Here is a 13,962-nt window from a genome sequence, read left to right on the forward strand (position 1 = left end):
CAAGCAATGCACCTGATGAACTCATTACTACGGTTGGGGGGTTGGCCACGTTTGTCCAGAACATGAGCCAAGAATGGCGAGAATATCGGCAACAGAACCCGAACCAACCCCAAATGCCCGACAATGCTGAGGAAATTTCCCGACGGAGGTTGAAAGACTTCCGCAACTTCCAACCACCTACATTGGAAGGTGGAGATGACCCTGAGGCTGCAGCAAGATGGCTGCAGATGATCGAGCACATATTCGAGCGAATGGGATGTCCAGAGGAACAGAAGACCGACTACGCCTCATACCAGCTGATGGGAGAAGCTTTGACTTGGTGGACCGGTGCGAGGGCTCTGCTGCGAGCTCAAAATGTTGATCTGACTTGGGCCGTGTTCAGACGAGTCTTCCTAGACAAGTATTTTCCGAAGGCTATGAGAAGAATGAAGCACACTGAGCTGCTATCACTAAGGCAGGACAACATGACTGTCAATGAATACATTACTACATTTGGGCAGCTGATGGAATATGCCAACTTTGATCGGAACATCTATGACGAGGAATGGCAGATTGAGAAATTTGAAAGCGGACTACATCCAGAGATCCGTAAGCTCATCCTGACTTCTGCAAACCGTACACTTCCAGAATTAATCAATCAGAGTCGGCAAGCGGAAGGCATTATCAATGAAGCAAAGAATCTGTTCGAGCAACTAGTATAGCCACCGGGAGGAAGCAAAGACGGCCGTTTCTTCAGAAGGAATACCGGAATGAACAAAGGCACTGGCCCGCAAATGCAAGCTCGAACTGGAAATTTCAAGAGGAATAATGCTCCTGGTCAATCATCAACCGGACGACAGAGTTCCAATGCTTGTGCTACGTGTGGAAAGTATCATTCTGGAGTCTGCCGGCGCGAGAACAACTTATGCTACAGGTGTGGACAGTCGGGACACTTTGTTTCTGATTGCCCCCATAATCCTAATCGACCCCCTACCCAAACTAGAGTGTTCACTCTTGATGCAAATGAAGCTCAGAAACATCCAAACTTGATCCGAGGTAATGTAATTTTGAATGGTCATCCCCTTTCTGTTATCATGATTCTGGAACATTAAGTTCTTTATTGCATGGCACACTGCAATTGGACTAGGTCTCACCCCAACTCCTTTACCTTATGAGTTGAAAAAAAAAAAAAAAAATTCGTACTTCTACTGAAGGATCTTGTACCGTATCATAAATCTGTAGTAGTTATATTCCACATTAGAGAACAACTTTACAAACCCTTAAGGAGATTCACTCAGAAATTCTCGCAATTAGTACAGCCTCTTACCCGTCTCACTCGGAAGAATATACCTTTTGAGTGGACTGATACTTGTGAAGAATGTTTCATGGAACTCAAAGAGATAAGGAAATAGTCCATAATTTGGTTGGTATCCTAATCTTGTTAAGTACATTGTAAAAGGATAGACTTGGTTACTTTGGACTTAGAGAATCTTAGACAATAGCTACAGAATAAAGGAACAAGTTTAATACTTTTGGGAGCATGACAAATAGAAGTAGTACCTTGGAATCCTGGTATCCCTAACTATGCCCTTAATTCCGCTGCATAGATGGAACCTTATTAGAAGTGCCCTCTAAACCCTAAGCTTTAGACAAAAGTACTATTCATCAATGTAATTCCTTTTTCGCAAGTTAGTGGCCAGTATTGTGTTGATAACTTAGTTATGCCGCTAAATTTTTATACCACAATAGTGATGGACTAAGATCCTTAGAAAATAAGAACATTTAATGAAATTCGGGTAGTGATGAAATCCGATAATTTTACGAATACTCTCCTACATTGTAAATTGGAATATGATGCGTTCTGTTCTACTTACTCAATTTCCTGTAGATTATTAAATTGTGAAATTCCACCCATGATGTTTTTCAAGTCAGGTAATTAATTGTGAGGTGCTTACTGAGTTGAAATCTGTCATAGGAAAAGAATAAATAGGGAATGGATAAAATTCTAAATGGTAACATGTAAGCTGAAAAAAAAGAAAAAAAAAAGAAAAAAGAAAATAAAATAATAAATAAATAAATAAATATTCCCGACCATACCAATAAAATTTTTTGTTACATATTGTTTGAGGAATATGTCAGGTAGAAGTTAGTGGTAAAGCCCTGAGTCTCAGTATGGTTTAGGGATAATTGGAGTCCTCGTGGATTAAGATTATATATTGGTTTCACTTCGTCACAGTTGCAGTGTGAATTGATGTGGTTTAAAGAGAACCAGACAATTGTGTGCTTACGATGATGATTAGGGAAGTTTTTATCTTTTCTGTATGAGTATGATTTATTTATGATATCCTGAGTTAATTAATGATTTTGATAGCTGCCTGGCCGTATGCGATATAAAGTCTTGCATAATTGCATGTGGGGTTGGCATTCGCCTTGAGTAGTTAACGGAATTGGTAGGACGAAGTTTGGGGACAAACTTCAAATTTGGTGAGGAGAGTGTAACATCCCACGTAATTAGGAATATATATATAAATATATGTCGTTATTTAAATTACTACGAGAGTTATGGAAATTATGTTAAATTCGAATCATGTGCATTACATGCTGTGATTTCAGATTATATGACTCTTAGTATAGAATTAGTATTGAGGTAGGAATTATTGCATTATGAGGATAGATGAGACTTTATTTTAGGCATGTGGAATTTTATTAAAGAGTATAGGTATAATTAATTGTAACAAATAGAATGTTTAATAATGTTTGCCAAATGTGAGGACTCATTAACTAATGGGCTGACCTTAAAACAACCTAAAACATTGGACTTATACTAGTTGGACTCTCATCACTTGTGTAGGCCGACGGCCCATGTGGCTTGGGGAAGAATAGATTCAGCCCAACTTCCAACTATCTTAATTCTATCATAGTAATCCAATGAGGCCAAGCATGTGCGCCACCTATCCTCCTTTTTGTTTGCATGAATGTCAAATGGAAAATCCTATCCTTGTCTCTCCCCAATAATGCGCTTAGGGTAGAGAATAAGAGACCAAAAAAATAAATAAATAAATAAATAATTCTGATTTGGTTCCTAATAAATAAAACAAGTCAGCCACTCCTCCTTCCCTCATCACATGCGTATAAATAAGCTAAAAAGCTGACTTTACTTGCTATCTTATACAAACTAACCCAGCCTTTTCCTCCATGCATCCAATAAGTTTCCATGAGTCAGCCTGCATGTAAATTAAGTGGGCAGAATTGCCACCCACTTCCCACCTATGGAACGCAAAAGAGAGAGGGGTGCCAATGAAGAATTCTGGTCCCTGTACCATTTTTAAATCAGCTTCTCGAACCCTCACCTCCATCCCTTGAGCGCTGATGTTGAAGAAGAATAGGTTGAGACTTGCTATATTAAAACAGTAACAGACCAAACGCTACCACCTTTTTTTTTCCTCCCTAAACCGTGAGTGGAAAATACACCAAAGAAACACAAAAGTTTTGCATCACCATTCTCCATTCCTTGACCGTGCAGAACCGTGAGAAACATACAAGGAGAAATCACCAAATTGCATCTTGTTACACCTACTCGTTCATCTCAAAACCGTGGAACCACTTGAGGAATTTCCAAGCCTCTAATACAATTTCTCTCCTCCATTCCCTTGGCTGTGCGTCCTTATTCCAAGAGGTAAAGTGTGCCTCTGTTTCTCTACTCAATCTTTTGGACGAAGGAGACATTTCATTGTATGTATACAATGACTTAAGCTGATTTTTCCTCTTCTCACTCTTGCGCGCGGTCACCATTTAGAGGTGTGGAGCTGCTGTTTCGTGGAGCTTGGAAGGAAGCAGTGTCACTCCTTGTTCTATTCGATTTTCTTGTGTGCTGCAAGAGAGGTCAGCACAAACGTAGAACCTCCTCTCTTTATATTTCTAGACCGTGAAGCATGTTAGGAATGTAGTTTCCGTTTATTTATTCCTTTTGATTCTGCCGTGTTCGGTACCCTTGGACTCAAGTATGAAGACCTAAAGAAAAGTAACGTCGGAATAACCTTATCATAAATGTTGGGGCTGTTGGTGGTGTTATAAAGTAAAAGAATAAAACATCATGTTTGGACCCCCTTTAGAGCGCACTTAATATGGAGTAAATGTGATAGTATTAATTATCTTAAATGTTGGTTTAGATGATATCTTAAAAAATGTTATGTAACAATGCGATTTGAATAGCATACTTAAGCCATGTAGCGCACCATGTATGAAGTGTTTGGGTGTTGGGATAAGTTATCTTTCATGCTTTGTTGGGATAAGAATCAAATCTGCCAAATGAAATTGTCATGAGCTAGATCCTTTCTGATTTAAAGTACAGCATGTCGTTAGGCTGCCTTCCACACATTTTGGTCTTGCAAGCTAAAATTCTGCATACACGTCGTAAGTTCCTTATGTACCTAAAATAAATTCTGTTTGGTCAACCTAGATGTGCTCTAAGCTTCAAATAAATTAGAAATACAGCATGCTTAGACTCCCTTAAAGCGCACAGTACATGGATTAGTGGAGCTTTAGAATAAATTACCCGTGATGCTTTGATTAGATAAAACGCATTCTGTCTTGGTAAAACCTGATTTGGACTAGGTCCCTCTTGAATTAAAAATACAACATGACAACTAGGTCCTCCTTTGCGCACACCATGAGTAGAGAAACAGAAAATTTTATGAATAAAGTCTTGAATAATTTTTGTGTCAAAACCGATTCTGCCTTGGTTGGAAATCTTAATAAATTCTTGCTGTTAAACGTTGGTAAAGATTAAATTAAAGTCAGAATATATTTTTGGGAAAAGAACCATGATGGCCGAATGGGTTCAAGAGTCTTAAAACTTGGAAGATTATTGGTAACTCTTAGGAATAGCTTGGGACGTATTCTGATTTGTTCCACTTGTCAATTAGGTGCGCAAAACCATTGAGAATTTGGACTATTTCGCTGCTGTTTGGTAAATTTAATTGTGACGCGCGAGGTAAGTGTCTGGTGGCATTACCTTCTGTGACTGCTAGCTAGTACATGGATTGTGAATTGTTGCTCTCATGCTTTGGATTTAAATTCTATATGCGTCACCCGCATTCTGTTCATGGATATACTATGCTGAATCTAAATTCTGTATGCCTTATTCGCATTCTGTTTTGGAAAATAATTGTTATACAACATTTTGATATTGGAAATCCATGGGATATGTTATATGAAATACTACTTAGTCATGCATACTCATATCATAATTTTAGACTGTTGCTTTGTGTGCGGACCATTACATAACATTCATGCATAAATTTCATGCTGGATTCTAAATTAAAAATAATTATGAAAAGTAAGCATACGTTTTGAGCACGCATCATATAGGCATACCCCGGTACCAGGGTTCTGGGACACTTGGCTTCAGTCCGCTTAGGTACAGTTGGAGCCCTTCTGAGGAGCCACCAGGATTCTCCACTGTTCTGTTAGTGATACGTGCACAATAATGCTATGAACGTACACTTCTGGTGTGATATACGCAATATGATATTATGTTAGTGATACGTGCACCGTAGTGCTATGAACGTACACTTCTGGCGTTATATACGCACTTTGATCATGATTAGTATTTGATGGATCTGAACTGATGATGCGACTGTTTTGTAATTCTGTATCTGGTTAGTACTGTTGCATTTGGTTTTGTTATCACACTACTGGGATTTTTCTCACCCCTTTGGGGCTGCTATTTTTATAAAATGGCAGGAGGACGGAAGAACATTTGAAGACATGATTATATGGACATTTTGCTGTTATGTGCTGCTGTTTGAACAATTGCTGTTACTGTTTGACTTTTGGATGACTGTATAAATATTTTGAGAGGTTGGATTATTTTTTACGCATGATTTAGTTACTGTTTTGAGACTTTCTAATTAGTTAGTACCTTGGATAATTCTGAAAACGTTTTGCGGAAATAACTTTTGAACGTTTATTTTAAGTGCTGGTTTTTTTTTAGAAAACTGATTTTGCGAGCACTTTGCAAGTTGTCGTTCTGGGGCTACAGACCTCCGAATGAGGCATAATTTATATGCACGTAAAGCCCCAGATGTGTACTTTCAGATTATGTACAAATTATGATCAAACTAGGTAAGCACGACTTATTATGATTTTTGCAAGTCAGCAGGTTTTTAGAAAAATACACTGAATTCGCGAGCACCTTGCGAGTTCTGTTTCGTGGGGCTATTCACTTCTGAATCGCTTATAATTTATATGTACGCGAAGCCTCGGATGTCTAGTTTCTCCGTAGCATTAAATATTTTTTTAAGCTGTTGAACTCGATTTTATACAGATTTTATAAGACAGCAAGGTTTTCTGAAAAGTTTAGAAATTTCAGCAAGCAGTTTTTTTCTTGAAATTACCACTGTTTCATAAGAAATTTAATTTCACTCTAAGGTTTTTAATGAAGAATTAAACCTGAAACTTTTAAATTGGATAAGCTTTCATTTTAAGTTTTTAAAAATTGAGTTCTTTACCGCTCCCACTCTAATACGATTTAGAAAACAACTCTCTTGGATGCATACAAGAGAGGATGTTACAGCTACACTAAGAAGATGGAAAATTGCTGGTCTTGGACGCTAAAACGGCCTGCAATATGCGTTTTAGCGCCCCAAAGTGGAAAAAGATTCTGGTCTTCACCGCTAAAACGTCCAAATCAAACGTTTTAGCGTTGGAGTCAGTTAAAGTTAGTTGAGCATTCACCAAGTTTGGACGCTAAAACGGTCATTCCTTAACGTTTTAGCGTTGAAATCAGTTAAAAGCAGTTGAGCATACGTAAAGCATGGACGCTAAAATGGCCACTTATGGACGTTTTAGCGCCCACATCAGTTTTTTGTTTTTAATTGTAACACTATATAAGGCAAAGCCTTGACACTTAGAGAGAATCTTGGGGGGATCTGAACTCTCTCTCTCTCTCTCTTAAACTTAGTCTGACTTCTCTCTAAATTCTTTTAGTTTTTGTATTAGGATTTCCTTGTAATAGTTTGGAGATTGAAGACTTTCAACATGGAAATGAAGTTTGCTTCTTCTTCTCTTATTTATTCCTTAGTCATGTCTGAGTAGAGTCTTTGTAGTCTGAATGCAATGGAACTCCATGATAATATTATGTTGATTTGATTAATATGATGAAGTATTTTTCATGTGCTGATTTGAGATTTTCTGAGTTAATTATTTCTATCAATGAAGTAGTATAGAACATGGATGTTTATATGACTTCTGTATTTGATAATCTCAACATCAGAATTCTAGTACTCAAGGGATTGATGCTAGAGTTCTGATGTAATCTTAAAACCTTAGTATTTCATGCATGTATTAAGAAAGAAATCACCAAGGGATTGGGGTTTCTGATTAATGTTTCTATCAGGGTAGTAAGGGATTACATCTTGATGATAAGTAAAAGGTTGATTAACACCACATGGAAAGGAATTCATCATATGATCAATTCTTATATGGTTTATCATGGAGGAAAGTTGTTTTCTGACTACTTGTTGTTTTTATTAATTCCTAATCCATATTTACTTGTGTCAATTTACTCAAAATCAATTTTCTGGTGACAAATTATTCATGATTTTTACAAACTCTTATTTGATTCAAATTAGTTTTCTATGGTATATTGGTGTTTGAACACAAATCCTCGTGGGAACGATCTTTACTCATCATTTTATTACTTGTATGACTAGTGCACTTGCTAGATCCGCAACATCCTCCTCCAGCTCGCCCTCGGGCTATAGTGCACACATGCCCGACTCGTACATGATTAGATGGGGATTATTGTGCATCCGTCTTCTGACCTTTGTTTATCTCCTTTCTTCTTTCTCCTGGCAAGCTACTACTTCTATTGAATCTTTTATATCTGCCTTCTTTTTCCTTAAATTCATCACCTTTGCCTTTTTGTACATACTTCTGAAGCTTTCCTTCTCTAATAAATTGCTCAATAACATTCCGCAAATTGAAGCAATCGTTAGTAAGGTGCCCATATCCTCTGTGAAACTCACACCATTTGGATTTATCTGCTTGCATATAACTCGATCTGATGGGCGAGGGTCTCGTGATATTCCTCATCTCCATGCTCATCACCTCCTTTAGAATTTGTGCTCTCGGAACATTCAAAGGAGTAAACTCTCCTCTATATCCTTCTCGAAACCTTTCTCTGATTAACCGAGGCCTCATTTCTTCTATTTGTCCTATACCAGCAGGTCTATCTGGTCTCCTGTTCTGTGTAACTTCTTAGAACCCGCGTTCAATCTCCTTTTGTGAGGCTCTGAATTCTTCTAGATCAATATACTTCTGAGTTTTTTCTAACAACTCTTCTTTGGTGGCTGGCCTCTTCGTTGCTATCGAGTTTGCTAACCCTCCTGGTTGCAACCCGGTAGTGAATAACAACAAATATGTCTGATTTTCCAAACTTCTAACTTGCCTAGCTTCTACTTGAAAATGCTTATAATACTCGCTTAACTTCTCTCCAGGCTTTTGCCTTACTCCACACAAATCATGGGTGGTTTTTGGTTGCGGCCCACAATGTGCAAATTGCTGAGTAAATCACGATGCCAACTCCCCCCAACTATCAATTGAATTTTTTGACAATGTGGTAAATCACTCTAAAGCTTGCTTTCTTAGAAAAATCAGAAACGTTCGACACAACAGAGAATTTGTTTCTCCACACAATGACATTGCTTCTCAGAACACGGTTATGAACTCCCGTGGATCTGAGCTTCCATCATACGCTTTCATATCATTTGGTTGTTTGAACCATCCCAGAATGGGCTCTGCCCTTAATCTCCAAGAGAATGGTGTTCCATACGATCCCTGAATAGCTGGTGTTACTTGCACCCTCTGCTGAAAAGGTGGCTGATATGGTGCCACCCATGCTTGCATATTCCCATATGGTCCTCTTGGTCCCGGGTTCATCATCTGTTCTTCATGAGGTGGAGCTCTGCAACCCTCCTAGCAAGCTTGATGAAAATGGTAACATCCCTGGTTATCTCGCTGGTAACCCGACTGATAATGGCCTCCTATGTTTCCTTGATTCCCTCTATCTCGGGCTAGGTAATGCCCAGGCACTTCTTGTTGATACTCTTCTCGGTGATCATGTCTTAAGCCGCCTAGCTCTGGCCTTCGATCCTCTTGATATTCGTATTGCTGCCCTTGATCACGTTGGCCTTCATCTTGGCGAGCATAATATCGACGGCTAAACTCCTGTTGATTTTCTTCACGAACATCACACTGATAATAAAACGCTTGTCTATCTTCCTCTTCATGTCCATACTCCCTTCTTTCCTGATAGTGCACATTCCTATCAGCTTCCCGAGTATACTCTACTTGTACTCGCTCTTCATTTCTCTTATTCAGCTCACATCATCTACTTCTGTTGTCTAATCTTTCTAGAGGACTCGTTGACTCCCTCTGTAACACCCCATGTGCACCCGGTGTATTAAACATATAAATGGTAATAAGCGTAACTCAATAAATGCGGAAGCTAAAAATTTTCAATTATGAACCTTATCATATTAACTTAGTAAATCTTTTTCGAAAATCGCCTATATGTAAATTGCAATAAGTAACTAAACTGAATAACCTCATAACATAAACAAGGTATTAAGTTATGGAACTACAACATGTAGACCAGGCATATCCTGATAAATAAATACAACTCCAGTCTAAAATAAACACGGCTTATTCAAATGTGGCATGGACAACCCCTATGCTCACCAAATAAAGCAACGTAATCATCAAATATTGTCTCAAATACAATAGCCATAAAGGTACAACAGCAAGGCAAAAATCATAATAAAATGGCAAGGTGCACGCATCATCTCAACTCAACTCCGGCCTCTTGCTGCTAGAGGTCTCAACCTCAGAAGTACCTGTACCTGAAAATGTTCCCCACTCGAGGTGAGATCTCTAACAAGAAATCTCAGTAAGGAAAGGGATCCTCAAGGATCTCTCCACCCCAATCTCACTTACATGTGCAATATAAGTGCAACAATGATAACAATAGTATAATGGCAAAAGTTGTGCAATGCAGCATATGTCCATATCATGTGTGTATGCATCCTACTGGCCATAGAACAAAATATAGGCATTACGTATGTCTTCAACCCACAGTATAAAGAGTCTACCATGTACCTGGAAGTTAAATGGCCTTGAAGGCCGAAGCATGTGAGAGGGAAAAACAAAATTTTTCAAGCGGAACTACATATGCATTCAAGACTCATGCTTTAAGACAGCATGATGTTACCTTTGTTTGTGATTCAAACAGCAAGGAGATCACTGTCAGGTTTGAAGGGTTCAAATCCTCTAACGTTGATCCACACCACCCATGTCAAGATGCAAGAACACTTTCTTGAAAGCCACCAATTGATCACCACACCAAGCTTGCTAGGCGTCCAATGTGTGAAGTAGGAGGCTAGTTAAAGGTTTTTAGAAGAGTGAAGTCTTCAACATGAAAACTTCACAAGAGTGGGGCATGGATTGGAGTAGAATTGGCTAGGAGTTTTTGTGAAAACCCTAAGGAGAACTTACCCAAGTTGGACGCACAAGAGAGTGAGGGAATTAGAGAGTTGATTCAGATTTTTCACTTTTAATCACATTAAAAGTGGCGCACAACAAGAGGAGATAAATGTGGAGTTGTTGCAATTCAAAATTCCCAACAACCTCCACTTTGAATCCTCATGAGACTAGGTCTTTATCTAGTCAAGATTCTGACCTAATCGTCATCATATGACCATCCTATCTATGCGCACCATTCAGCCCCAAAAGGGGTCCAGATACGTTGAGCAGTTGCATTCAAGTTTGAACCAACTAGCTCACTGATTCTCTCAACAACCAAATCTGATTGGAGCTTGTTTGATTGACAAGATGACACTCATATCCAACCAAAAGTGGCGCCCCATTCAACCTTGGATGATCTCCAAAGATCTCCTCTTGATACAAGGGATTTGTTCCAACAAGATCTCATCTTATCCTTTTGTTATGAAACAACTTTTCACAGCCAATTCAAATTCGAATTCAAACATTTAAATTCAAACGTTCAAACATTTAAATTCAAATTCAAAATTCAAATTCAAAATTCAAATTCAAAATTCAAATTTCAAAACTCAAATTCAAATTTCAAAATTCAAAATTCAAAATTCAAAATTCAAATTTCAAATTTCAAATTCAAAATTCGAATTTCAAAATTCAAATTTCAAATTCAAAATTCAAAATTTAAATATTTGATAATTAATTTAACCAATTAAATTAATTAGTGATGTGCCCTTTACATAATCCATGTGCCCTTTTCCCTTTAGGTGGGCTTCCAAACTTCTTCTTGGGCTAACAACCATTATTAGGCCCAATACCTTTAATGTTAGATCATCATGACAATAAGGTGTTAGTGTGTGACCTATTAGGTCCAACATAGCAACTGACATAAATGGGCTCGGGCCCAACAAGCCCACCACCTATTTAATGACAACACAAAGCACTAGCAATGTTTTGTTGCCCCAGAGCTAGTTAGATTAATGACTTGATCATCCTATTACACATATTTGGTTGCCGTATATATTTCCTTTCGTCTCGGTTACCTTCCCATTAAACCTAGGGTAAGGAAACGTATCAACCCGTGCGGTTTAGGGTAAGCTTTATTCGAAATAGGGAATCTTCAATTTACTGACTCTAAAGGCAGATCATCTCATGATCTCTTTTACTATGCATAGATTCCCGAGTCCCAGTAAATATCATCCCGATTTCTCCGGTTTACAGATAACCTAATCTCTCACAGAGATTTGACGAATTCCTTCAGCTTATCACCTTAGTCCTGTGCTCTTTCAGGACAAGCCCAACAGTGTACCTATGAGTCTCCATGTTTTAGGCAGACGAGGTATACAATCAAAACATGCCTTCTAGAACACAGTCTAGGTAATAACTTCTGGTCTAAGAAAAGACATACCCAAATATAAAGAGACTACTCTAATGATACTATCTGTGAGATTTCCTCATAGAGTCTCTTTGTGGGTCTGTTCAGTGCGAGCTATACCCTTATAGGTCCACTCACGACTTTAGCTAAGACATCTCTATATCTGTAGCACATGAGGTCTTTACCTTGTATCCAAATACAAGTAGATAAGTCGTGCTATTCTTATCCGAGATCACTAATCCCCATTCTCAGTGTCTCTAGACTAGGAACATAAAATTAGGAATAAACGTGCGGTATCCTTAAATCCTCATGATCGTGATCTCATCACAGATACTCAAGAGATACCTGTTCTATTCCAAGGGGTTATCTAGTTACTCATATAAAATATTAACAATAATATTAAGATAAAATATGAAACAGGATAAAGAGTGCTTTTATTTATTTGCGACACTGAGGAATGGCAGATTACTAAATTCGGGCAGCTGATGGAATATGCCAACTTTGATCGGAACATCTATGACGAGGAATGGCTGATTGAGAAATTTGAAAGCGGACTACACCCAGAGATCCGTAAGCTCATTCTGACTTCTGCAAACCGTACACTTCCAGAATTAATCAATCAGAGTCGGCAAGCAGAAGGCATTATCAATGAAGTAAAGACTTTCTTAGAACCACCAGTACAACCGCCAGGAGGAAGCAAAGACGACCGTTTCTTCAGAAGGAATACCGGAATAAACAAAGGCAATGGCTCGCAGTTGCAAGCTCGAACTGGAAATTTCAAGAGGAATAATGCTCCTGGTCAATCATCAACCGGACGACAGAGTTCCAATGCTTGTGCTACGTGTGGAAAGTATCATTCTGGAGTCTGCCGGCGCGAGAACAACTAATGCTACAGGTGTGGACAGTCGGGACACTTTGTCTCTGATTGCCCACAGAATCCTAATCGACCTCCTACCCAAACTCGAGTGTTCACCCTTGATGCAAATGAAGCTCCGAAACATCCCAACTTGATCCGAGGTAATGAAATTCTGAATGGTCATCCTCTTTCTGTAATTTTGATTTTGGAGCGTTAGGTTCTTTTATTGTAAGGCACACTGCATTTAGACTAGGTCTCACCCAACATTTAAGGATAGTTTTACAGATCCTGAAAGAGAAGCAGTTGTATGTGAAGTGGTCGAAATGTGAGTTTTGGCTTAGTGAAGTACAGTTTCTGGGCCACATAAGTTCTGCAGAAGGTATTGCAGTGGATCCCAGCAAGGTGGAAGCTGTGATGAATTGGGAACGACCCAAGACCGTTACTGAAGTACAGAGTTTCTTGGGTCTTGCAGGCTATTATCGAAGGTTTATTCAAAATTTCTCGCAGTTAGTACAGCCTCTTACCCGTCTCACTCGGAAGGACGTGCCTTTTGAGTGGACTGAAGATTGTGAAGAATGTTTTCTTGAGCTGAAGAATAGATTGACGAGTGCTCCGATACTTACCATTCCAGTTCCAACCAGAAGGTTTGAAGTATACTGTGATGCGTCCTTGAAAGGACTCGGCTGTGTGTTAATGCAGGACTTGATGGTTGTAGATTATGCCTCTCGGCAATTGAAATCTCATGAAGAAAATTATCCGACGCACGATCTGGAGTTAGCAGCCATAGTGTTCGCGTTGAAAATCTGGAGGCACTATTTGTATGGATCTCAGTTTGATGTGTTCAGCGATCATAAAAGCTTGAAGTACTTGTTTGATCAGAAGGAATTAAATATGAGGCAGCGTCGGTGGATGGAATTCTTGAAAGACTATGAGTTTGAACTGAAATACCACCCAGGAAAAGCAAACGTGGTAGCTGACGCCTTGAGTCGAAAGACTCTGCACACCGCAACCCTGATGATAGAAGAGCTTAAATTAATTAAGGCTTTCCGAGACATGAATCTGTCTGTTGTTAAAAGAAGGTGGAGTATAAGGTTGGGCAGTGTAAGAATAGAGAATGAGATACTCCTCAGAATCAAGGAGGCTCAGAGAGATGAGGAGTTAGTCCATAGTTTGGCTAGTATCCAAGATGTAGTAT

General features: G+C 38.9%; 1 protein-coding gene across 1 annotated transcript; it reads left to right on the plus strand.

Annotated features, from left to right (window-relative positions):
• The first annotated feature begins 62 nt into the window (after positions 1–62).
• On the plus strand, positions 63–701 carry LOC133296937 (uncharacterized). Its single transcript, XM_061495982.1, has one exon. It carries the CDS (start codon positions 63–65, stop codon positions 699–701), a length of 639 nt encoding a protein of 212 aa, XP_061351966.1.
• Positions 702–13,962: the final 13,261 nt, after the last annotated feature.

Source organism: Gastrolobium bilobum, unplaced genomic scaffold (genome assembly GCF_033153095.1).
Source record: "Gastrolobium bilobum isolate Gb01-03AN ecotype WA unplaced genomic scaffold, APGP_CSIRO_Gbil_v1 utg33520, whole genome shotgun sequence".
Lineage (NCBI taxonomy): Eukaryota > Viridiplantae > Streptophyta > Magnoliopsida > Fabales > Fabaceae > Gastrolobium > Gastrolobium bilobum.